This window comes from Bidens hawaiensis, unplaced genomic scaffold (assembly GCF_021521415.1).
Source record: "Bidens hawaiensis isolate Kalapana, Puna unplaced genomic scaffold, B.hawaiensis_p1.1 tig00029272_1, whole genome shotgun sequence".
Taxonomy (NCBI): Eukaryota; Viridiplantae; Streptophyta; class Magnoliopsida; order Asterales; family Asteraceae; genus Bidens; species Bidens hawaiensis.
This window is the reverse complement of record NW_027494820.1, coordinates 80,224-106,872: the sequence shown is the minus strand read 5'-3', so window position 1 is coordinate 106,872 and position 26,649 is coordinate 80,224. Positions and strand designations below refer to the sequence as shown.

General features: G+C 42.8%; 2 protein-coding genes across 2 annotated transcripts; one reads left to right on the top strand and one right to left on the bottom strand.

The window, feature by feature from the left end:
• Window positions 1–1,981: 1,981 nt before the first annotated feature.
• LOC143578429 (reticulon-like protein B5) lies at window positions 1,982–21,078 on the top strand. Its single transcript, XM_077062022.1, has 5 exons — window positions 1,982–2,195; window positions 3,365–3,545; window positions 3,636–3,774; window positions 16,710–16,779; window positions 20,909–21,078. The coding sequence occupies exons 1-5, from the start codon at window positions 1,982–1,984 to the stop codon at window positions 21,076–21,078; spliced, it is 774 nt and encodes a 257-aa protein (XP_076918137.1).
• Window positions 21,079–21,797: 719 nt separating this feature from the next.
• Window positions 21,798–25,884, bottom strand: LOC143578434 (F-box protein At5g52880-like). The gene is made up of 6 exons (XM_077062024.1): window positions 25,690–25,884; window positions 25,463–25,614; window positions 23,035–23,122; window positions 22,551–22,769; window positions 22,335–22,482; window positions 21,798–22,206 (listed from the first exon to the last, which is right to left on the bottom strand). Exons 1-6 carry the CDS (start codon window positions 25,875–25,877, stop codon window positions 22,090–22,092), a joined length of 912 nt encoding a protein of 303 aa, XP_076918139.1. The 5' UTR covers window positions 25,878–25,884; the 3' UTR covers window positions 21,798–22,089.
• Window positions 25,885–26,649: the final 765 nt, after the last annotated feature.

Here is a 26,649-nt window from a genome sequence, read left to right as displayed (position 1 = left end):
CTACTCTATTAGTCCATGGGCTTTTTACCATCTATGGTACTAAATATAAATGTATATTGGATTTTAATATATTATTATTATTATTATGTTTTAACTTATGAAATTTTCTTGGTTAATTTCAACCAGTGTTTTAAAAACCGGTTCTAACCGGCCGGTTGAACCGATTAAATCGGATTTCGCACAGCAGGCCGGTATTTTGAGTGCGGTATTTTTGATCGGTTTGTTAGAACATCGTACCGGCGGTTTTTGTCTAAAATACCGGTTTTTTCCGGCAAACCGGTTTTAAGCCCGAGATATTTTTTATATTTGCGACCCATATTTTTTCAAAATTACTTTTAACCCAACAATTAAGATTCAAACGTGTAAACTTTATGACTATTTTTTTTATAATTGAGTGTTTTTGCATTATTTTTTTAGTATGTATTAACTTTTGAATTATTTTTTGTAATAGAAATCATATAGTTTTGGGTTATCTTTGGATTGAAGTTACATTTATAGAAAATTATAAGGTAAACTATTCAACCGGTTGAACCTCTCGGTATAACCCGGTTCAACCGGTTGTACCATTTTTTAACTCAATCCGGTACAAGTAAAATATCGGTTTTTAAAACATTGATTTCAACTTTCATTCTATTGATCTTTACTGGTCCTTCTCTTAATGGGAAGTAACCCGAATAAATTTAAGGCAAAATAGGTCATTTTTTCCAAGTTAAGAGGACAAATGAAAAATGTAATTAAACTTAAAAGTTAAAAGCTCTGTTTAAGTTAAATGGGATGAGCTTGGGCTCGCTTGTTTGTACCCTAGTTGGAGAAGAAAACTAAGCATGGTTTCTAATAAACAGATCCTGGACTATTCGGGTTACTTCCCATTAAGTAATGAAATATTTTGTTTTAGAACTAATGTGTTAGTCTCCATTAAAAAAGGGTCTGATGGAAGCCAATATGATGAAAGTTAGGACTATCATAGGGAATTTCTTAAGTTAAAATTATTGTCGGCCAAAAGACCAAAGTTTAGATTATTAAAATTAAAGATCCCAATATAATTTTACTAACAATTAAAAAAACAAATAGTTCTTTCAAGATAAAATGAAAAAAAAAACTTAAATTTAATGGATGGACATACGTATATGTCCTTAGAGCACTCATTCTAAAATCTCTGCAATAGTTATGAATGCAAGAAAAGTAAAAGTTAAAAATAAGTAGTGTTATTTAATTAAATATAGGTAGATATAGAGGATAAGATGTGAGGGGAGTTGTAAAAAATTTATATAATTTTGAAATAAGCTGATTTTTAGTTAAATTATATTATGACAATTGACATACCATTGTAATGCTGTTATTACTTTTCATGACCCTTATGTCTGTGAATGGTTGTGAAAACCAAATGTCAATGAAAAAGGTTAAGTAAATTAGGGGGAAAGGGATAAAGAGTTTATTTTATTTAAGTTTCAAATTCTGACATGGATCAGACTTAAACCAAAGCTCGGGACTCGGGAGTCGGGAGTACTCTTTGTTTCGAGTATCTGTTTCCAGCATTTGTCATTAGTTGAATTAGGTTCATGCGTGATTGTTACGAGTGATTTTGCATGTTAGAGAGTATTTGAAAGATAGAGAGGTTAATTAGGATGGTTAAAATGGTAAATTACCATTGTCTAACAGCTATATAACCCTTAGGAAATGGTCATAATCTTTAAAATCAAATTTTAACGTTTGTAACCAGTTACTAACATATTAAAATTATTTAATTCGGGTTGGTTTTCATGTTCATTTTGTGATATGCACCTCTAGAATGAAATTTATATAATCTAGATCCCAAAAGAATAATATAAAGCCCAAAACAAGGCCCACATCCAAGCCTAGAATCCTAGATCGAACTACAACATCCTAACATCCTCATGCAAACCATATTCATTCGTTCCGACCGATATTATTCACAAAACACCTACGTTCTTCCATTTGCCGGCGAATAGCTGATTGAAACATGGCCGATATCGTCACCGAAGAGCCTGCGCATGAACCTACGTCGTTTATCGATTCAGCTAAAGAGAAAATCACCGAGATTTTTGACCGAGACGATTCATCGTCGTCATCCGATGGCAAAACCAAAGACAAGAAGAGTTTTCCTGTTCCATCTAACAAAGACAAGACCTCTTGGAAAGACAAACCTGTTCATAGTCTCTTAGGTGGTGGTAAAGGTACAATCATTAATTAATTAATTAGTTATCATTTTTTTTCTATTTAGATTTTGTAATTCATTTAGATCAATAGATAGATCGCATTATGATATTCATATTTGTTTTAATTATTCATATGCTTCACTGAATTTAGGTGGGTTTTTTGTATGTACATATACCTTTGGTTCATGATTAATATTTATATGAGCTCACTTCACTTGCATCCATTAATTGTTTTGAGCTTTTAAAATATCAAATTTAATTTGTGCTGAAAAGTTTTTAGTGTTTTTATCTTTATATGGAGTTGCCAAGTTGAGTCTAGTATAGACTTTTGAAGAGATATCGGGGACAACCATCTGACGCTCAAATAAAGACTATACATGTATAAGTATATTTGTATATATGTATATGCATACATGAGAGCATTCATATTGAAGCTTTCATCTATATCTCTATAATTTAACTCATAGTTATTAAAAGTCATCCCCTCTTGCGCCTAGGCCCATTTTCCAGGCTAGGCCCAATATTTGCGCTTCTAGTTCCTAGGCCCTCGCTTCTTGAAGGTGACAACACCTCTACTGGCATGGATGACGGATCAAGAACAATAGTCATTTGAACGTTTACTATTTATTACTTTTTGACCTTTTGGTTTTTATGTTTGAACATTTTGATACTTTACTTTGAACAATTTATTATTCAAGTTTTGAAATTACATTTGAATCTCGACTCTTTTAGAGCTTTTGGTACTAATAGTCTTTGTTTATTATATATGAAGAATAGTATTATTTTTATAATGCATAATATATTTATATATTTTTTATTTAAGTACTCTTTTTTTGTCTTAGGCCCGCACTTATTTTGCGCCTCGCGCCTAGGCCCCAGGCGAGGCCTATGCGCCTTTGATTACTATGATTTAACTAAAAAACCTTTTTTTTCTCCAAGTTTTGTTTACTTTTCTAAACTTCCACATCCAACTCCCCGTCTCTCTCTCTTATCACCTTTTTCATTTAGAAAGTACGAATATAAAGGCTTCAGTGTTTATGCTTTAATTAACAAGTATTAAGTTAAAGAAAATTGACCGGACGATATGTAGTTTCAAACCCAAAGACATGGGAATTTTTTAATTTATATTTAATAAGAGGTTCTTTTTTCATTTTTTTCTTCATTTTAACCAAGTTTGTTTATGGCAGCTGCTGATATATTTCTATGGAGGAGCAAGAGGAAATCAATGGCTATTCTTGGTTTCGCCACTATAATATGGGCGTTCTTTGAAATGATCGAGTATCACTTGCTAAGTCTAGTGTGTCATCTTCTAATACTAGTGCTTGGAGGCCATTTCTTGTGGTCAAATACACTTAACTTCTTATACAGGTAGCGTTTACTTAAACAGTTCGACCTGCCTGCCCGTTTAACTCATTTATTACGGCACGTTTAACACGTTTACAATTTGATTATAACCAGGTGTCCACAATTCCCACAAGTCGCAATTGAGGAAGAAACGGCTCTGCAGGTAGCCTTGGTTCTTAGGCTTGAAATCAACAACGCTCTCGAGGTCCTTAGGGAAATCGCTGCTGGGAAAGATTTGAAGGAATTCCTTGCTGTATGCTCTATTTGATATCAGTAATTCTATTCATTATGTGTTATATTGGATATGCTTAGGCCTGTAAATGAACCAAATTAATACGAACGGTGAAGAAACACTAAGTGACCCCGGCAGATTACGGATAATCTTAGGGTCAAGTAGATGTTTCCCACGAGGGTTAGTTCCGGCAAAGATGGTTATTCTTCAGATGACCTGCAAAACAGACATCGTGAGCTCGTCACTGAGAAGGGGGGGGGGGTTCCTCCTTGTGACCACCCTCCGGCGTGAGAATCAGACTAGATTGCTCTGAATATAAGTGTATAATAAGATAAATAGCTAGTGAAGATAAGATACAAGATAATGATACTGTTCCAAGGTGTTGGAGTATTTATAGCTGAAGGTAAGTTTCCAAGCAGGTACAGCCAGCTGTATAATATTCCTTTTCTACCAACTGTGGGCTACGCACGTGTCATGCTAGTAGTTGGTGGTAGGCAGCGGCTGATAGTGACATGGCCGGCTGTGTACTATTCCTTTTCCGCCGGCTGTGTACTATTCCTTTTCCACCAACTGCAGGCTATGTACGTGCCACGACAAGGGTTGGTGAGTAGGCAGCGGCTGATAGTGACATTTTGTACTAGAGTGTGCTCCTCGTACTGTTGTCGGTGAGCTGTCACCCTGTGATTGGTTCATGGGCTGCTTTGGTCAGATCTTGTCTATTTTGTCCATACCTTGGCATGTATAGTACAAAAGATCTTCCAGAAGCGTACGGACTGACTCATTTGGGCGGGAGTATTCCCGCCTTGCTCATTCCTTCTTCAGGTGACACTGAATTACTGAGAGTTAGTGCCTTGTGCGTGTAGCCTTGCTATTAGTGCGGGTAGCCTTCCCTGATGGCTTGTATTCGCAACTGCGGGAACAGGCGGGGTACTTCACCATTGGGAGGCTTTTCCTGCGGGAACAGCTGGCGTACTGCGCGTAAGGTCTTCATCTCTGAGCATGGTTGGTCCTGCGGAACCAGTTGGTCCTTGCGCAGACGTCCCTCTTCAAGGTAAGTCTTGCGGGTCCAACTAGGCTCTGCTGGGACCTACCTCTTCAAGTCCCCCCAGTCCAATGTTCTTCTCATGAATTGCTAATAAGTGAGGTGAACTTTTGGACTTAAGCAAGGGGTTTTGGAAAGGCTTTTTAGTTTTAAGGTTTTCCGTGGGGATTCTTCCCGCGGTTTTCCTAATGTCACTCGCAGAAATTCCCTACTTTTCTGCCTGATCTTTGGTTGTGATGCGGGTAGGTGTTTAACCCCTTCGCACATCGGGAGCGTTAAGTTTCACTTGTATAGATTCTTCACGAAGTTTTGGTAGTTTCGGACATAGTGATCAGTTATGTTAAACCACCAACTCCGCCTTGAAGTTTCAAACAAGCTAGTTCTCAACTTTCCCGCTATGCGGAGGCGCTATTTCTCTTTCCGCAAGCACGGTCCAGAAGATCCTTCTTGGTTTCAATTCCTTGCAAGTGCTAAGTATGTGAAGGGTCACACCTTGACACTGTACCCGCACTCGTCTTATAGTTTCTTTACTTCCAAGGTATTCTTGGCTTCCATTCCCTGCAGGTGCTAGGTATGTGAAGGGTTTCGCCTTGACACTGTACCCGCACTTGTCTTACGGTTTCTTGGGCACCAAGGTAAGACAAGTGCAAGGGGTTTTGAATCGAAGAGTTGGTGAAAGGATAAGAACAGTCCAAACTGTTGAAGGGACGTTAGTGTCGTCCGACGGTTTCTTCTGACAGTTTCAGAACGTGCAGGAAGTTATGGCGACGTGACAGTATATGGTCATTCCAGACGCTTTTTCAGGCGCGTGGGTGCGAAGTTTACGGCGCGCGTCCTGTCAACAGCTGTTGCCAGCTTGCTTTTTCCACGTGTCATAGTTTCATTGCACTTGCGATTTCCTCTCTCTTCCGCATTAAATTCATCGCATTTATTGCGATGAGTATATAAAGGGGGAGAGGGTTCATCTTAATCCACACTTTCACTTCTCTCTTCTTCTTCTAAACGATTTCCGGCGAATACTCTAACTTTCCGTCGAGCATTCTCCTGAAATCGTTCTTTACATCTAAAACATGTCTTCTACTCATGATCCAGAAGTCACCGCCTAAGAGTCCGACGTGTATATCGAGAACCCATCGTCCACTTCTGACAAGGACGATAAGAGTACTGCTGGCGAGTGCCAGAGTGCTCTTCCCGTCGACCTCTATCAGTACATCGTCAGGAAGTTCATGCTCGAGCCTTTCGAGCCTGAGTTTCCTGCGTCTCATCAGACGGTGTACGATGCCCCCAAAGGCAAGATAGGGGTATATGCTGCATTCTTCGTCTATGGGAATCTCAGGTTCCCATTGACGAAGTTTGTATACCGTGTTTTGGAGAGACACGGTGTGCACCTGACGGAGGTACACCCAATGGCGATTGTCAAGATCCGCCATTTTGAATGGGTGTGCCTCATTCTTGGTGTGGAGCCCCATGTCGACCGCCTGATGACCTTCTACTCCTGGAGGTGAATCCAAGGCTGGTACACCTTGGTCACCCGGATCAAGGGTTTGAAGATCTGTGCTACCGAGCGCAGTCTTCGGTCTTGGAAGCGGGAGTTCTTCTACATCTCTGCCCGTGTCGTCCCTATTGCGATGACATTCAAGAACGGGAGAGCACTCCCCAGCCTTCACGCCTCCAACTACCAGGAGGCGGAATGGTTTTCCAAGATCTCCCGGATCCAGACTCCGGTTTACCGCTTTGCGGAGTCTGGGATGGTGATGCTCGGCATGAGCCGGGTGTGGAAAGATGCTGGGGCAGAGGCGCCACAGATTCCCATCGTCCTCGAATACGGTTTGAACTCTATCCCTTACGGTATGCTTCATATTATCCGCTAATTTAAGGTTTTTGTTCTAACCATTTCTTTTTATTTTCAGAGGGAAACAACTTGCAGTCTCTTCTGCAGCCGCGGAAAAGCGGTGGTCCCGCTCGGTTGGGTACTCGTGCTCTTGACGAGAACGAGTTACCCATCCTTGAGCAAACGGCGGATCGGTTTGTGGAGGCCTACCCGCCAGGCCACGAAATTCTGAGCGCCACGCGGCCAGGTAAGGGATTATTTAACCCTCGCCCTCTCAATGCTCAAACCTCTGCTGGAATTCCTCTAGTTTTGTCATCTTCTGATGAGGAATCTGCAGATGGTCCTTTCTTCGCGAGGAAGAAGGCTGCTGGCGGGAAGGGCAAGGCGAAGGTTGCCTCCACTGCCGATCAGGGGAACCGGTCTGACTCGGAGACCGAAAGCGAGGAGGCGGCGGGGAACCCTGGTGGTGGTGAGACCACTGTTCCGGAGGTTGAGATAGCTGTCACCTCCGGGCAGCCTAGTACGACGACGGTGACCGGCGTGAAGAGGCCGGCTCCATCGGGTTCGTCCCTGCCTATCCGATCCTTCAAGCTCAAGAGAACTCGTAAGTATAAATTTCATTTGCTTTAACTGCATATCTTTCCGCCATTATACTTATATATCTTGTCTTCGTGCAGGCATGGATGCTACCGCATTCCAGAGTGGAGCGGGGAGGAGCGTTTCTGGAACCATGACGGTAGGTTTGGTCAACCTATCCGACGCGATGACCCAAGCGGCTACGCCTGTTTGCAGTATTGGTTCAGTTGCTCATCCCGTTGAGGCAACTGTTCCAACTGTAACATCATCCCCGCCGGCTGTCAGTGCCATCTTCACGGAATCCTTCACTGAGCCGGCGGTGGTTTCTTCTGCGGGTTCTTCCGCGGCAACTGCCACGGTTGTGAGTTCACCTCCGGTGAGTTCACCTCCGTTGGTTTCTACCGCGGCGGCCTCCACCATGCCTCCTCCGGCGCCGGCGACCGCGGCCGGTCCTTCAGGTATGTTCGGGGTTGGGGCGTCTAGCCAATCTTTGCCTCCTTCCCATCTCCTTGACCTTTTGGATGGATATCCCTTAGGTTCAGGTGATGGGTTTGGTGGCTATAGGCCTGTTGTCGACCCTACATGTGCGTGGGGTTATCTTGGCCTTATATCCCTTTTATCATTTTTTTTTCTCTAACTGTTTTTTGTTTTATTGCAGTTCGTGATTCCAACGAGGTGTACGCTCCTCGGTGGAGTATCCGCCGGGGAACGACCCTCCGGACTGCTGCGGATTGCGTCGAATGGGCGCGCCACGCCGCCCCAAGCGGTGCGTTGGGGGAGGCAATGGCTAGCTACCAGGAGGGTAGGCTAACCAAGCTTAGAATTCTCCTTGCCCGGATGCAGCCGCGCGTCGAGCTGCTTTGTCGTGAAAACGACAAGTTAAAGACGGCGCGTAGCCTGGAAGTGGCTCAGGCGCGGGCTATCCGGGAGGAGAATAAGAGGCTCGCCGCCGTTGCTGCGGAAAAGGAGAAGGCCTTCAAGGCCCTCGAGGTTGAAGTTCAGGCCCGGCTGGAGGCCCGTTCCAAGGCTACCCAAGCTGTTAACGAACAGCTTCGGTTAGCTAAGGAAACTGCACGGAACGCAACTGAGAGGGCCACCAAGGCTGAAGCTGTTGCTGAGCCTCTACGCACCGAGAATGAGGAACTTAAAGCCAAACTCGAGAGGCTCCAGCAGGCTCATGATGCCTTGGCCATGGAAGACGCCAAGAAGCTCCAAGAGATCTTGAACCAGAGGGGCATGCTTGACCACACTGAGCGTAAGCTGAAGGGCGTTGAAGAGGCTGCAGCTAAAGATGTGTTGCTTGCCAACCTTACTAAAAACGAAACCGAACGCGCCCGTGATGAAGCTCAAGCTGCCCTCCGGGAGGCTCTGGTTACCATGGAATGGCTTCTACGAGAAGCGTTGTCGCAGGTATGTGCAGCTTCATAACTTCTTTACGCTTTTCCTTACACTTAGAAGAGTTTGATATACTTCTGTTTTGTAGGTTGTGCATCGGGTTCTTACGAACACATCTTATGACGATGCCATGAGCGCAGCCCTCAACGCTTCTCATGAGGATGGGGAAAAGGCTGGCTTCCTGCTTGGTCTAGGGTTTGTTGAGAAGGGCATCCCGCCTTCCAACTTCCCTCTATATGACGTAGATACTGAAGCTTCTTATGGCCAAGCAGTGAACCAGTATGCTGCTTTCCCGCATCCGGTGGTGGAGAAGGTGAACGAGATTACTGCTGCTGATGATGGGCTAGCTATTCTCAAGGCTTTCCTTGAACCGCCACACTCAACTGATGGTGCGGGTTCAAGTGGGAGTGGTCCTGAAGCTTGAGCCTTTAGATCCCTCTCCACCGTTGGAATAGATTTTTATTTATGTATAGATTTATATTCTTGTATGCGGGTATGTGCCCGGCCATTCTTGTAATACTTAAATTTTTATGGAATATAAATCTTTTGTTAATGCCTTGCCTTGTAAACCTTATATGTTTTGCTCATGCACATTCTAGTTTAACTTAGCAATTTCTTAAGTACTTTGGATAAGTTAACCTTTCAACGTGGCAGATGATAGGTTAAAGTTTTGCTTCCTCTTTCGTGATTGTGCGGGTAAGACCGTCACTTTCACTTAGTAGGATGGCTAAACTTTACCTATATCTGACCTGCGTGGAGGTTTTCCTCATCTTTTCCTTAGAAATTTTCTAAGAGTTTTGAATAAGTTAACCTTTCGACGCGCGGTTGTCAATAGGTTAATGTTCAGTTTCCTCTATCATGATTGTGCGGGTAAGACCGTCACTTTCATTTAGTGGGATGACCAAACTTCACCTATAACTGACCTGCGTGAAGGTTTTCCTCATCTTTTCCGTAGAAATTTTTTCCGTTTTTTGTGTTTATGCGGGTTTTGCCGCCTTCCACACGCAACGACTTACTTCTTCCCATACTTATTTATGCTGTGAATACCGGCATATCAGTGTGGGAAGTTCATAAGTATAAAGGTAAGGCTATCAACACAATGTGATAAAGGAGAATCGTTTCCATTAGAAGTGGCTCTAGGCCTTTTCTTTACAAGTTTGGAATTGATCTACATGTAACATTTGCGTAATTGAGCTCCATTCCATGTTCTTGGGATGGGAGTGCCATCGAGCCTTTCGAGCCGGTATGCGCCCTTTCCCAAAACTTCTTTGATAATGTATGGTCCTTCCCAGACCGGGGCCAGCTTTCCTGGGTGCTCTTGGTTCGAAGCCTCGTTGTTACGCAATATGTAGTCTCCTACATTGAAGTTGCAGAGTTTTACCCGCGTGTTGTAGTATTTTTGCATTTGTCGCTTGTAGTTTTCTTCACGCGCTCCGGCTAAGTCTCTGCGTTCCTTGGTTAACATAAGGTCTACCGTCTTTCCGCATCATTGTCTTCTGGCTGAATCAATACCCTTGGTGAGGGTAAACCAATTTCGACCGGGACCATGGCTTCAGTACCATAAGTGAGGCTGAACGGGGTTTCTCCCGTACTGGCCTTTTTCAGCGTTCTATTTGCCTAAAGGACGTTGGAACTTCGTCCACCCAGCCGGATCTGTGTTCCAAGAGTCTTTTCTTTATGCCGTCGACGATGCTCTTATTTGCTCTTTCCACCTCACCATTACCCTACGGGTGCGCCACTGAGGTAAAGGTGTGGGTGATTTGAAGTTCTTTCAGCCACTTTTGTAGCTTCTTGTCAGCAAAGTTGGTGCCGTTATCGCTCACCAAAGTCTGTGGAAGTCCAAAACGACAAATAATAAATTCCCAAATAAATTTTTTAATATGTTTTGTGGTTGTTTGGGCTAAGGGTTTTGCTTCTATCCACTTGGTGAAGTAGTCGATGGCTACCACTAGAAACTGAACGTTTCCTGCTGCTGTGGGAAATGGGCCTGTCACATCGATGGCCCACTTCTGAAATGGCCATGAAGAGGTGACTGGAACAAGTTCATTCTTCGGGCGATGCGTGTTGGGTGCGTAGAGTTGGCAAGCCCTACACTTTCTGATGTATGCCAGCGCATCCGTATGCATCCCCGGCCAAAAGTATCCCGCGTTGTTTAGCTTAGCTACAACAGCGCGTGGACCTGCGTGTACTCCACAGATGCCCTCGTGCACTTCCCTTATGAGGTAACCAGCATCTTGGTTGTCTACGCATCTTAGGAGTGGGCCAAGAAAGTTATGTCTGTAAAGGATGTCATCGATGAGTTGATAGTTCAGTGCTTTACAACGTATTTTTCTTGCCTGTGTTTTTGACTCTGGTAGTATACCCGCCGCAAGGTAATTTATTATTGGTGTCATCCATGTTTATGTGCCGGTTTGGATGACACAGATTTCCTTGTGCGAGACTGATGGTGCTCCAAGGAGTTCAATGCGGATGTCCTTTCCCAAGTGGGTGAAGGCTAATGATGCAAGCTTGCTTAACGCATCCGCAGATTTGTTTTCGCTACGCTTGACGTGTATGACTTTACAATCGTTAAAATCGTGCATAAGGGTTTTTGCTTGTGCGAGGTACAGGGCCATTGTGTCGTTCACGGCCGTGTACGTCCCGTTTATTTGGTTGGCTACTAACATGGAATCCACGTGGGCTTCCAAGTTCTTCACTCCCATCTTACGCGCAATTCTCAGCCCGGCCAAGAATGCTTCATACTCCGCTTCGTTATTCGTACTTGGAAAATCCAGTCGAATAGCGTAAGTGTATTCTTGGCCTGCTGGGTTGGTTAGTTTCAACCCTGCGCCTGAACCCTCGTTGCTGGCTGCTCCATCAGTGTAGAGTCGCCAGACATCATCGATGTCCTGTGCTGGGGAGGGTTGAGCCTCCTCCTGGCACTCTTTCTCCCGCGAAGCGGGGACTTCCGCAATAAAGTCGGCCAAGACCTGGCCTTTTATGGCTGGTCTCGGCTTGTACTTTATCGCGTATTCTCCCAATTCTATTGCCCATTTGGCTAGGCGTCCCGACAATTCGGGTTTGCCCAGAACGTTTGCAAGTTTGAAGTTGGTGAGAACGGTGATTGGGTGACCTTGGAAATATCGTCTTAGCCTGCGTGAAGCCTGTACAAGTGCTAGGACTAATTTTTCCAGGGTAGAGTACCGGGTTTCTACGTCTGTTAGGACACGGCTAACATAGTAGATTGGCATCTGGATGCCTTTTCGCTCTACTAGCAGGACTGCCCCGGTTGCTCTATCTGTGGCGGAGAGGTATAAGATTAATTCCTCCCGCGCTTCTGGTGCTGTGAGCGTTGGGAGTTCGATCAAGCGTGACCGAATTTCCTGAAAAGCTGCTTCCGCTTCTGGTGTCCAGCGGAAGTGCGTTTTCTTTACACAGTTTCTCAATGTGGACACGAATGGGAACGACCTATCCGCATGGTTTGCCAAAAAGCGGTTAAGTGCAACTAGTCGTCCATTCAGTGTCTGAGCTTGCTTGATGGTAGTAGGTGATTCCATTTTGATAATGGCTTCGACCTTTTCAGGGTTCGCTCTGAAGCCATATTTAGTAACGATGACTCCTAAGAACTTCCCTTCTTCCATCCCAAAGGAACACTTGCTCGGATTGAGCTTCATGTTTATCTTTCTGAGTGTGTTTAAATTTTCTTCGATGTCTTTCAATATCGCTTCTGGCTCAGGGCTTTTGACGACCAAGTCATCCATGTAGACTTCCAAGTTCCTCCCAATTTGGGCATGAAACTCTTTGTCCATCAGGCGTTGGTATGTGGACCCTGCATTCTTAAGTCCGAATGGCATCATTTGATAACAAAATGTGCCATCGGGCGTCCGAAATGCGGTTTTGTCCTGGTCGTCTATGGCCATGTGGATTTGATGGTACCCCTTATACGCATCAAGGAAGCATTTAAGGCGAAACGGTGCTAACAAATCTACCTTAAGATCAATTTCGGGTAACGGATAACAATCTTTGTGGCATGCTTTGTTTAAGTCTTTGAAATCTATGCACATGCGCCATTGTTTGTTAGACTTCGGTACCATAACGGGATTTGCAACCCATGTTTGATATCTCCTAACGCGTACGATGCCCGCGTCAAGGAGTTCCTTGACTTGGGTTCTACACGCGTTAGCTTGTTCCGCCCCCATTACTCTGCGCTTTTGAATGACTGGCGTAAAAGCCGGGTCACACTTGAGCTTATGCTCTGCCTTACTTCGAGGTACACCAGTCATGTCAGCTGGTGTCCACGCGAATATGTCAGCGTTTTTCTGTAGTAAGCGTTTGAGTAAGGTGCGCGTAGGATCGGTGATTGTTGGGCCAATGGTAACAGCCTGGTCAGGGTATTTGCCATTGAGGGCCCATTTTTCTGGTTCGGTGATGGTTGGTTTAGCCATCTTTGGTTTGGGTTTAGATGAGACAGATGCGATGCATACCTGGGGAATACCGGTGATCATCGCTACACCCTCAGCTGTTGGCCATCCCATCATGCCGTGGACTGAAGATACCACGGCATTGAATCTTGCCATCCCGTCTCTCCCGAAGAGAATGTCGTATGTGTGGTGTGGCTTCCTCATCACGATGAAGTCCACGTCTTCTGTGCGGGAGTGTTTCCCGTCCGTGAGAATGACGGGGAAAGATAGGATACCCAGGGGGGTGTTCATGCTGCCGTCGAACCCTTCCATCGAGGCGTAGACCGTTTCCAGGCGTTCCTTGTCTTCGTCGTCTAGCTTGTCGAAGAACTGCCTGTACATAACCGTTGACGAGGCACCGTTGTCAGCAAGAGTGCGGGAAGTGATGTAGTGCCCCAGCTGGCTTTTGATGACGATTGGGCCTTCTTTGCTGGGTCCTCCTGGCACTCGCGGGAAGCGCACCTCAGCTTCCTTCCACGCGCATGGTTCTGTCGTTCGTCTTTTTCTTCCTCTGATGTTACTATGAACCATGTGGATGCTGATGTCAACGGGTTTTCGTCCGTTGCCTTTGTATCGGTTATCATTCCTCCCTCCATTCTTGATTGATGCCACAAGGTGTGTAAGTCTTCCATCCTTGACGAATGTTTCAACAATATCCTTCAAGGATGTACACTCCTCAGTGTTGTGACCCTTTGTCCCGTGGAAGTCACAAGATTTGCTCTGATCCGCATTAGGTCGCTGCCGGATCATTGGAGCTTTTGGCCATGGGAGTTTTTCGGTGGCAAATATCTCCGTGACGCTTTTGGTGAGTGGCGTCCACCGGTGTTTTCGGCTTGATGGGTGCGTGTTATCCCTTCCGCCTACTAGAGGGCGAGAGCTGGATGAGGTGTCAAAGTTTACCCTTGACTGCCAAATACCTAGCTTCCTCTTTTTGTTTTGCCGGGCGGTCCGAACGTTGTTTTCTGTAGTCCTCTGCGTGTAGAGGTGTGTATTCTGGGGAAGATCCCTACCCAGTTGCTTCTCCGTTTCGGCAAAGCGCTTGGCCGCCGTCATGATGGCATCCCATGTGGATGGCATGCCGTCCTTACCCGTCAACGTGCGGATAAGCTCTGGGTATTCGGCGCCCTGGATGAAAGCGGCGCGAACAAGATCTTCGCTTATTGTGCCCAGACTCAGCTTTTTCGAGTTGAAACGAGTGATGAAGTCTAGTAAGGATTCATCCTCCTCTCTAACACAGTTGAGGATCGTCCACTGCTCTTCGGTATATTTCCTCTGTTGACTGAAGTGTTGGCTGAACTTGTGTTGAAAGTCCGCCCAATCATAGATGTGATGGACCGGTAAACGATCAAACCATGCCCTGGCCGCTCCGACCAGCGTCATCTGGAACATATAACACCACGTGGGTTCCGTCCAGTTGCTGACGGTTGCCCCCGCTATGAATCTGTTCAAGTGATCGTCTGGGTCGGATATACCATCATAAGTGCCGATGTTGGACATCTGTTTGGCACTCTTCGGGGCAATTGCTTCCGCAATGTCCCTTGCAAATTTGGACGTTCCCGCATTTGCAACAGTTGGTCTAAAGGTTTTGGAGAAGTCACGTGGGTTTCCCCCCGCGTTCCTTTGTTTAAAGGTTTCTCCAAAATTCCTTGGTTGGAAGTCCGTTTCCTTGCGCTTCCCTTTCGCCCTATGGCGAGGGTTTGCGTCACTGTCGGACTCCTCCCAATCATCGTCCAAGTACTCGCACTCATTGCTCATGTTGAGCTGTTGTCGAGTGCTTCCGAATTCGTGAGCCTCCTGGAGTGAACGTAAGCGTTCATCCAACTCAGCTTGGAATTCCTTCTGACGTGCTTCCGCCCACGCTTTAACTTGATCAAGTGTTTGGCGGGGGAGCCTCGTCTGTTGTCTTTCCACCTGGGTATCAATGAATCCCAGAGGATGATTATTTAATGCACTTGCCCCGGCTTGGGTAACCGGGGTAGTGTTCGTAAAATTTGTGTACTCGCCGGTGTTCCCCCCAGTAGCTGGGGTTGTGGTTACCGGGGTTTCTTGGTCACTCGCTAGCCTTGGCACCGGAGTAACCTTAACCATCTTTCCAGAGGTTTTGAAAAAACTGAGAAAATTAGTTCTAACTTTTATGCACGGATCGCGCCAATAAAGAAACACTAAGTGACCCCGGCAGATTACGGATAATCTTAGGGTCAAGTAGATGTTTCCCACGAGGGTTAGTTCCGGCAAAGATGGTTATTCTTCAGATGACCTGCAAAACAGACACCGTGAGCTCGTCACTGAGAAGGGGGGGGGGTCCTCCTTGTGACCACCCTCCGGCGTGAGAATCAGACTAGATTGCTCTGAATATAAGTGTATATTAAGAGAAATAGCTAGTGAAGATAAGATACAAGATAATGATACCGTTCCAAGGTGTTGGAGTATTTATAGCCGAAGGTAGGTTTCCAAGCAGGTACAGCCAGCTGTATAATATTCCTTTTCTACCAACTGTGGGCTACGCACGTGCCATGCTGGTAGTTGGTGGGTAGGCAGCGGCTGATAGTGACATGGCCGGCTGTGTACTATTCCTTTTCCGCCGGCTGTGTACTATTCCTTTTCCACCAACTGCAGGCTATGTACGTGCCACGACAAGGGTCGGTGAGTAGGCAGCGGCTGATAGTGACATTTTGTACTAGAGCGTGCTCCTCGTACTGTTGTCGGTGAGCTGTCACCCTGTGATTGGTTCATGGGCTGCTTTGGTCAGATCTTGTCTATTTTGTCCATACCTTGGCAGGTATAGTACAAAAGATCTTCCAGAAGCGTACGGACTGGCTCATTTGGGCGGGAGTATTCCCGCCTTGCTCATTCCTTCTTCAGGTGACACTGAATTATTGAGAGTTAGTGCCTTGTGCGTGTAGCCTTGCTATTAGTGCGGGTAGCCTTCCCTGATGGCTTGTATCCGCAACTGCGGGAAAAGGCGGGGTACTTCACCATTGGGAGGCTTTTCCTGCGGGAACAGCTGGCGTACTGCGCGTAAGGTCTTCATCTCTGAGCATGGTTGGTCCTGCGGAACCAGTTGGTCCTTGCGCAGACGTCCCTCTTCAAGGTGAGTCTTGCGGGTCCAACTGGGCTCTGCTGGGACCTACCTCTTCAAACGGGGTGGTGTTCGTGTCCATTCATTTTAACTATAAGCGAACAAATGATGAACAGGAACAACTAAATGAACACCGTTCCTATTTGTTTGATTAAAAAATATTCGGTCAGTACGTGCTCATTTATGTTTGTTTATTAATATCTTAAATGGACACCAATTATATAAAATACACGGAAATATCCAAATTAAAGTCTAAATATCATCATCAAATGATTCAACGTAATCTTAGAAGTAAACAACATCTAAACATAGACAACTGAATATTCAAACAAACATATATAAATGAATGCACGTAAACAAATGTATATGAATGAACATAAAAAGAACGTAAATTAATAAACGAACATAAACAACTGGACGTAAATGGACAAACAAGACATGTGCTCATGCATGTTCATCTAAATTAATGAACAAAATGTCTGTACACGTTCGTTCATCTTATTAAATTTAAAAAAAATCATCCTGTTAAACAGTGCATTTGATCATTTGGTTTGTTTAAGGTTTAATTAACGATCTAATCTCTAGGTTCATCAGGTAATTGCCGGTTTGTGGATTGTATCAATTGCAGGAAGCTGTTGTAGCCTCTTGACCTTGGTCTACATGTGTAAGAATCCTTTGTGAATTTTTTGTAGTAGACCTAGAGGTGGCCGTTGTGACCCGTTAATTACTTGTTAATGGATCGATTCGATTTTTGAGTTATATTTTATCAGATTGGGTAAAAACAAAAATTCGGTGTGAAGCGTACGATGGATAGAGAAAAAAAAAGTGGTGACATTTTTATAAATAGCGTAATAATTAATCACGCTACACTTTTACAACTAGCGTAACAATAATCACGCTAGTTGTTTTTGTGTATTCAAAGTAATTACCAAATTGACACCACGTGTTTTCCTTCTCACAGTTCGCACGTTAATCTTCATTTTTATTTGATCCAAACGCATTTATTATCGCTAAAGGTAAAAGTCACCCAAAGTATTTTATGATCATACTGTAGGGGTATGGTACTAAACCCGGTTTTACGACCCTAAATTTATTATGTTTGGCTTATTTTATTATATGGACTAATACAATGTTATTGGGCTGAGGGGGTTTTGTGGAGGTAACCCTAACTGGGCTAGGCCCATTAGGGTACCATGATGGTGGCCATGAGGCTCTCTATATAAGGAGGTCTCCACCTCCTTGTTAGAGGGTCATGCTCAATAAGAGCCACCACCCTATTTTTGTGTCTGTAAACAAGAGATCCTCAGGATTTCTTAGCAGTCACCTCCACACCCCCGAAAAGCCATTGCAGGTCTCAAGCAATCGAAGAAGAAGATCAAGTCGTGGTTCGTTCATCTCGAAAATCCGTGGGAACATCGTCATGGATCAGGTCAGATTCATTTCATGCTTCGACATTGGCGCCATCCGTGGGACGGCAACGAACTACCCTTCGATTTTCGTCTCGGCTGTCAGATCTCTCCCAGGAAAAACCCAGATCTGGAAGTTTACAGAAAAATGCTTCAAGGCTTGTTCTATTAAAGCTCAAAAAGATCCATAGATCTAAAAGAGACTTCCAGATCTGTGCAAAAAAGAAACTACCTGATTCGGATGATCAAGCCTCCGGATCTGTGATGGTTTTAAATTCTCTCCGCTACGAGCTTCAGATCTATCTAGATCTGATTTACAGATCTAGATCTAGATTACAGACCTGGATTTTAGGTTTAAAATTACAGATCTAACTCTCAAATTGTAGATCCAAAAATTACCAGACTTCCGCCGCCATGCACGCGCGCTCGCGGATTCTCACTCCGCAGCCATGCATGTGCCACCGCGGGAACCACCATGTGGGTTTCGCGCAAAAGACATCCACCATGTGGGTTTTGCGCAGAAGACTGCCACCACGCATGCTCGCCAGCGGGTCACCATTCCGCCGACATGTGTGAGCGCCCGTGGAAACCACCGCGGGAACCACCATGTGAGTTCGAAAGACGACTCAATGCTTTTGGTTTTACGTAAAAGTCTCCAACACCATGCAGGTGCGCGCAACCCTCTACCATGCGTGTGCGCAACTCTCCGCCATGCACGCGCGCCCGCGAGTCACCACTCCGTCGCCGTGCATGCGCACATAAGGCCAAGCGCCAAACTTAAAAGGTTGGAAATCCTCATAAACCCATAAGGCCAAGCGCCAAACTTAAAAGGTTGGGAATCCTCATAAACCCATAAGGCCAAGCGCCAAACTTAAAAGGTTGGGAATCCTCATAAACCCATAAGGCCAAGCGCCAAACTTAAAAGGTTGGGAATCCTCATAAACCCATAAGGCCAAGCGCCAAACTTAAAGGTTGGGAATCCTCATAAACCCATAAGGCCAAGCGCCAAACTTAAAAGGTTGGGAATCCTCATAAACCCATAAGGCCAAGCGCCAAACTTAGAAGGTTGGGAATCCTCATAAACCCATAAGGCCAAGCGCCAAACTTAAAAGGTTGGGAATCCTCATAAACCCATAAGGCCAAGCGCCAAACTTAAAAGGTTGGGAATCCTCATAAACCCATAAGGCCAAGCGCCAAACTTAAAAGGTTGGGAATCCTCATAAACCCATAAGGCCAAGCGCCAAACTTAAAGGTTGGGAATCCTCATAAACCCATAAGGCCAAGCGCCAAACTTAAAAGGTTGGGAATCCTCATAAACCCATAAGGCCAAGCGCCAAACTTAAAAGGTTGGGAATCCTCATAAACCCATAAGGCCAAGCGCCAAACTTAAAAGGTTGGGAATCCTCATAAACCCATAAGGCCAAGCGCCAAACTTAAAGGTTGGGAATCCTCATAAACCCATAAGGCCACGCGCCAAACTTAAAGGTTGGGAATCCTCATAAACCCATAAGGCCACGCGCCAAACTTAAAGGTTGGGAATCCTCATAAGCCCATAAGGCCATGCGCCAAACTTAAAGGTTGGGAATCCTCATAAACCCATACGGCTTCGCGCCGAATACAAGACCGAACGCGGCTCCGCTCCGCTCAACACGCCGTCTGTGTTAAACCTATTAACACAGGCCACGTCATATGCGCGCCACCGCGGGTCAACCATTCCGCCATTCTACATGCGCACGCGCATGCAACATCTGCGCGTGGCGCATGACACAAAGTCTACGCGCACGCGCATGCAACATCTGCGCGTGGCGCATGACACACAGTCTACGCGCACGCGCATGCAACATCTGCGCGTGGCGCATGACACAAAGCCAAAGCCTATGCGCAAGCGCATGAAACATCTGCGCATGACACAAAGCCAAAACCTATGCGTAAGCGACACAACAAATGAGAATAGTCTAATCCCAAATCAGGATAAGGACAACTTTATTTTAACAGCAATGAACTAGGGAACTATCGTGGTATACCACCACTACATTATCGCGATGGAAGACATCCGAATCTTAGGGCGGGAGCCTAACAATATCCCAAACGGCCACGCGCTAATTTGATATGTTTTTGCAGGTTCGGCTACGAGTCGCACAAGCACATATGACATTATTATTATCTGGCCGATCGCGCCTCCATTATTATTTTGAAAACAAGCTGGGATAGTCATCCTGCGTAGAAGAGGCCCTTGTGGGCCAGTCATTATCGTCATATTATAGCTCATAAGCCGCAACGTGCGCAAGCTTCATTATTTTTATAACTGGTAAGTCGCCTCGCGCGCAGGCTTCATTATTCTTATAACTCATAAGCTACCCAGCGCGCAAACTATTAAGCATCATTATCGAGATGCACGCTCTATCTTTTATCAGGCCTCGCGCCACTATCGTAAGTCGACATTGCGCGCAAGCTTCATTATTTTATAGCTCGTAAGTCGCCTCGCGCGCAAGCTTCATTATTTTATAGCTCGTAAGTCGCCTCGCGCGCAAGCTTCATTATTTTATTGCTCGTAAGTCGCCTCGCGCGCAAGCTTCATTATTTTTATAGCTCGTAAGTCGCCTCGCGCGCAAGCTTCATTATTCTTATAGCTCGTAAGCTACCTCGCGCGCAAACTATTAAGCATCATTATCGAGATGCGCGCTCTATCTTTTATCAGGCCTCGCACCACTATTGTTATGATGCGTGCTATATCTTATTCATGCCAGTGCACCATCATTATCATAAAGATCACAACATGTCACCATCATGGAGAAAACCTCCCAAAACTCAAAGACAATAAAGACAAGGCCGAAGAAAAGGGAAAAAACCGCCTCATGTCTTAACACACCTTATAAAGTCCAGCGCTCCACCTAAACGCTTGCACGCCTAGGAGCAACACTGGACTTGGGGGGCTTGTAGGGGTATGGTACTAAACCCGGTTTTACGACCCTAAATTTATTATGTTTGGCTTATTTTATTATATGGACTAATACAATATTATTGGGCTGAGGGGGTTTTGTGGAGGTAACCCTAACTGGGCTAGGCCCATTAGGGTACCATGATGGTGGCCATGAGGCTCTCTATATAAGGAGGTCTCCACCTCCTTGTTAGAGGGTCATGCTCAATAAGAGCCACCACCCTATTTTTGTGTCTGTAAACAAGAGATCCTCAGGATTTCTTAGCAGTCACCTCCACACCCCCGAAAAGCCATTGCAGGTCTCAAGCAATCGAAGAAGAAGATCAAGTCGTGGTTCGTTCATCTCGAAAATCCGTGGGAACATCGTCATGGATCAGGTCAGATTCATTTCATGCTTCGACACATACCTTAACTTATTACATTTGTTTTGGTTTCCTGATGTTGTATAGGCTTTGTTTTGTTACACACTGTGCCATTGTTATATGTGCGACACAAGGATAAGGCCGATGTTTATCTGGAAAAAGCTGAAGCGGAATTCAAGAAACAATTTGATGTACTCCAGGAAAAGGTTTTAAGCAGGGTTCCTAGTTTACAATCAAAAGACAAGAAGCATGCATAGGAACAATGGAATGTCTTTCAAATTGTTTGTTATGACATGACTGATAGACAATGGAGGTTGAGCCGCATTTGACTAAAACAGTGTCTTTCAAATTGTTTGTTATGACATGACTGATAATGATAACTCAATTTATTCATCCTTTTATCAGTTTATGTATTTTTTTTTATGGTTAAAACTTGTATTAGAATTGGTATGTAGATTCTGAACATTAATGTTATGCAAGTAGCAAGCTATAATTTTTACGCAATGTGAGTCGCTCACATCTTTTGATTTTAATAAAATGTAGTAGATTGTGTATGATTTAAATCATTCGATATAATTACAAGTACAGCTTCACAAGGATTTGATTAAAGATAGTTCATGTAGATTTTTATTTAGGGTCGGAAATCTTGCACCCGTCCCTAAACAAAGTCAACCAGATTTTGAATCCGGTAACAATGATGCTGGTTTTCCTATGGGTTTTGGTTTTCCTTGGGTGTATACTTCAAAACCATTATACTCTATATATTGTTACTTCGATATCATGTTATCATACCGTTATCTTATTTTGATTCCTTGTGTTCTTATTTTGGGGAGTGGTTGTCTCGAATAAACTGTATGAATCCGATCATGTTTCTACTGCTTTCCGACCAATCTACCATAACTTGTTGAAGGCAATAAGACCACTTATCCAACATAAACTCTGTTTTGTCTAATCACATTGATTAGCAAAGTATTGATGCAATCCCGTGAATTTTTAGTTAAGAGCTTCTCCAAAGAAAAAGGACAGAATTTTTGCGTCGGTGGGTTGTTAAAATATATATCTTATAATCTCACGCTAACAATCTCTATAGTTATTGTTCCATATATGACATGTAATTCTAACACCATCCATATTCAATCTATGTGTCCAATTACAATTTGGACCAATATAAAAATAAAAATAAAAATAATAATAAAAAAAGAGCTTGACCAGAAAAATCAGGTACAACGCATCTAGCGAGCTTCATCCATGGCACCATGCACATGACCTCAAACAGATAACCCACTCTTGGGATATGCCCAAAGCTTGGACCAAAATTCATCATACAACTCTGAATCACTATCGCTCTCGCTTGAAGCGTAATCACCGTCTATGTACTCAACAACCTGAGTTTAAAAAAAACAAAAAACAATTTTGCATTCATTGTTCCCATTATTCATATCAGTAAGATGTAAAAAATGAACTTTAAATGATCTAAATGAATTAGACAACCCAAAACTACGGGTGAATTTACCTGCGATGGAGATATTGGTTTGATATGGAGATATTTGCATTCCAGCTTAGAAGCAGTTTCAAAACACATGTCCGTGACCCAGACGATTTCATGGCAACGTGTGCACAATCCCCTTGAATATGTAAGAAGCTTCTTTGATGAGAGAGGCCTGAAATCAAAACAAACCTAATCACTAAAATATAACACACAACAAAGTAATATTTCTATACATGTAACACAGAATTCAAATGCGTACCATTAAATGTCATCTTAAAATTAGTTCTCCAGTCAATGTTGTTATTGCATGCAATGCTTTCTTTGGAGCTTTCAGACTTCTCATGATCAGCCAATCCACCATGAAGTTTATCAATTTTGGGGAAATAATGTAAAGTGTTGAAGAACGTGGTTTGTATCAACTGCCATAGATGGTTATCACTTGATGCAGCATTCCATGACCTGCATATGAAATGTTCACATGTATTACCAGCATGCTGATTTTCATGGTGGAAACAAGTTAATTTATGTTTATTTCTTTTATTTCATTCACATATAACTTTGGTATAAGTTGTGATAACTAATTTGCTTAACCAGAAGTTGCATTTATCTCATCCGCTTTGCATATCAACCAATTTACCAAGTAAACCTTTCATTATTTCTTCATCCCTTTGGTTATGTCTACATATAAATCAGATATAAAAAGGATTATAGAGAAAGAATATACCGACAAACTTGTGAAGCAGAAATTAAAGATTGTAAATCCAAGAAACGGAAGATGCGCACTAGAACATCCTGTGGAAGTTCAACTAAATCTGGATAAAAGAACACAGAAAAAATTTATGTAAGTAGAAGCATATATTATACACAATATGGACTGCCACGAGTTTTAATGCTTCATTATTTTAATTTAAAGTACAGAGAAAACCCACATTTATGAGTTTTAACCCTTTTATGAAACAAAGACACAAGGCACTTGAAGTGTTAAATTACTGCCCCTATTGCATCATTTACGTTATCTGTTCATCTCAATCACACACATATTTCTATAATTCAAAGAACAATCATACCATACAAACAGGTTGAAATCAATCGATCTGACAGGTGATATCAGAGCAAGTTGTAAGCCAACCACTGATTTTGACTCAAATCCTCCTTGTAGAGACGTAACACAAGATTCAAGCTAAGAGAAGAGACAAGTAGACAACTGAAGATAACACAACAGGATCTGTCGATGAAGCTGGAGTATCATAGGAGACAGAAACTAACATTGAAGCTATATGAAGTCAGCAACAACTGAATGAAGTTGTGGTTGTGGCTTCACTGTTAGTTTCATGTTTAGGGAAAGCCACCAATTGAAAGGGAGCAATACAATGAGAAATATGACACTATCAGATGACCCAATAGTGAATCAGAAGTATGTCTTCATTTTCTTAGACTATATAGCATTATTTACATGTTTTATCAACAAATAGAATATCAGTGTTAGCATGAGTATCACGGCTTTCCAAGAATGAGAAGAAATGAAACTGCAGCAACAGATATGCTGCTGTTGACTTATGTTTGGCCGCACACGAACACAAACAACGCAGCAAACAGAAAAAAAAATAAAGGAACACAAGATTCGCATGGTTCGGTTTAAACCGACACACATCCACGGCTACAGCTAGCAAGACAATCTTATCACTTTGGAGGTGACGAGAATTACAATTAAATAGGGGGTGTATATACTATATATATATATATATATATATATATATATATAGGCTAAACACCTAGAGTTTTCGTGGGATTAAAACTTGGGGCCAAAGATACACGGGCAACTTGCCATAAAAATTTGGACGAGAATAAGATTAGGATTAGCACCAGCTGCCTTTTTCTCATATCAGTCGCCAGACACTAACAATTATTAGGTCTCAAATTATTGTATAGATTTGTTTGATAAAAACTGAAATCGAATACATGCAATCAAGCATGGAGACCTAAGTAGTTGTAATGCAACTTAGTGTTGATGACTCGTTGCTACTGCTCAAAGTTGCTACTACCAAGAAACTATATCCAGGTGGTTTTTTTATTAGAATCTATAAAGATTCATTGATGATAATTTATTGTTACATTTTGTATTTTACTGATCTATCCCAATTTTGATACATTTTATGCTTAACCGTTTATCTTGATCATAGCAGTGGCGGCCCAACAATTTTGGTGGCCTAAAGCAAATAAAAGTTTTTAGGCCTTTTTAAAAAAAATTCGGCCCGCACTTGTCATATTTTTATTCAGTCTGCTTCACAATAAGCTAAATATAAAACCAAATTAGTTTAATTTCTCTTTAGACACTCTATTTTATAACATAAACTAGTGCATTACAATGACATATTTGTTTTTTTGGAATAAACCAACAAAAATGTGAATGTGTCTTTGTGTTAAAATACGACATGAAAATAACTTGACTAGAAGATAATGAAAAATATTTTGTGGATGACACTACACACATTTGACAATTTTTAGCACGAGCATTTACACACATATCGTCTTAATTTAGAGAAATATAAATGTTATATCTAATATAATGTTATGTTGAATTTTATCTTTTATAATCTCGAAACAATTATGGTTGAACTACAAGTTATTGAATAAATCTTTGTTTTAAGGAAATGAAATGTATATGACGTAGTAGAAAGAAATATTGAGTTAATCTTAACAATAGAAAATTAAATTATAAAATATTGAGAAATACCAATATAGCGAATCATTACCACTTGGAGTAGGATCCAAAAAGTACTGAAGGAAAATAATAAGAATGTACGGAAGGGAATAGGGTTCGAAACAAGGTCATCCATGCTGTAGGCGAGTTACTTTTCCATCATAGCACAGTTACATTGTGTGTATTTAAAATCAAATTAAGACTTTTATATAAATTTTAGATAGTTTTTTTTTTCAATTTGGGGCCTAAAGCCCAAGCCTTAGTTGGTAACACATTTGGGCCGGCCCTGGATCATAGACACCGGTCACCATATTACAAAGAGGATGAAATCAATGCGCTTAACTTAACTAAGGTACATGCATAAAATTGTCTCAAAATAATGAATGTCAATATAAATCATCACAACTATAGTATAGAATTGTCTATACAACATGAAATCAAAAGAACCAACCTTGATCGCGGCGGGCTTTCGAGCACCTCTTATGAGCAACCATGGCCTGCTTGAACTCAGTGACCGCCAGAGTTTTCTTCTGCTTAGGTAATGCTGACTCAGCAGCCTGAACGAGTGTATTAGCTGCTGCAATTGCTGATTGTGTCTGCATCCTAAAATTCATTGACAATCATCAAATAATTAGGGCAATTCAATTGTTGCGTGATTAGATTAAGATCCAATTGTACCTGGGAAGAAGGCGAAAGGCGGTGAGGAGGTCTTGGAAGACAAGTGATTGTAAAGATTTGGGGAGTTTGGAGTACGAGAGTTTGAGGATCAAGGCCAGTTCTCTGCAAGCTGACGAGTAATTGCAGCTTCTACCAAGGGATTGTTGGAGCCCTAATTTAAGGTATCTATCCATCGCACCTTCTTCCATTGGAGATCGGATATTTTTCTCTTTCAAGCTCGCATTTGCTGTGAACCGCGTGACATAATCAGTAAACCGTTTGTACCAAGCTTGAGGTGTGTGTTTTATGTGTTGATGAGATAGGAATGGGTAATGGCTATTTGGTTGAATGAGTCAGAAATGAGTATATGTCTTTGGGCTGTTTGGCAAGTGCTGAACCATTAAGTGCTGAATGATTAAGAGGTTTGAATGATTAAGAGGCTCTGAGCCCGTAAGTGTTGAATCAGTGTTGTTTGGTTCAACATCTGAATGACTATGCAGAATGACTATTTTACCCCTTTATTAATATTCGCTTAGTAGTTGTACAGAATGACCGAACTTTCATTATAACCAACCAAAATATATCTTAATACAAACTTTCATTATAACCAACCTATATAAGTTGTTTAATAAATGATATTCATCAACTAGGGCATTAAAAATCTCGATCTGGCCTGTAGTGCAAAACATGTGCAGTGTTGTTAGATTTTTGGGGCTGCACTATTTCTTTGACTTCAAACTCAATATTTTTTTGCATTAACACAAAATGGTAATAAAATAAAAGTGCATATATATTAGAAACTTAAAAATATTACAAAGATCCATAATAAAAACTAGAAAAAACAGATACAAAATAAATATAAACAAAGATAGTTCACTTTCGATTTTAACTTTTGACCCGTTAAGGCATTAAATCATCTTCATTTGGTAATTCATTGTATTCGTTTAGCTTCCTTTAGTGGGTTCAATATTCCCATTTCGA

Coding starts and splice junctions, on each gene's coding strand:
- LOC143578434 (XM_077062024.1), bottom strand. CDS start 25,877: ATGGAAGAAGGTGCGATGGATAGATACCTTAAATTAGGGCTCCAACAA. Junction 23,123..25,462: donor GAAAGCCCGCCGCGATCAAG/GTTGGTTCTTTT, acceptor TCTTTTATCCAG/ATTTAGTTGAACTTCCACAG. Junction 22,483..22,550: donor GGTACGCATTTGAATTCTGT/GTTACATGTATA, acceptor TTTTGATTTCAG/GCCTCTCTCATCAAAGAAGC.
- LOC143578429 (XM_077062022.1), top strand. CDS start 1,982: ATGGCCGATATCGTCACCGAAGAGCCTGCGCATGAACCTACGTCGTTT. Junction 3,775..16,709: donor ATTTGAAGGAATTCCTTGCT/GTATGCTCTATT, acceptor TAGGTTCATCAG/GTAATTGCCGGTTTGTGGAT. Junction 16,780..20,908: donor CTTGACCTTGGTCTACATGT/GTAAGAATCCTT, acceptor GATGTTGTATAG/GCTTTGTTTTGTTACACACT.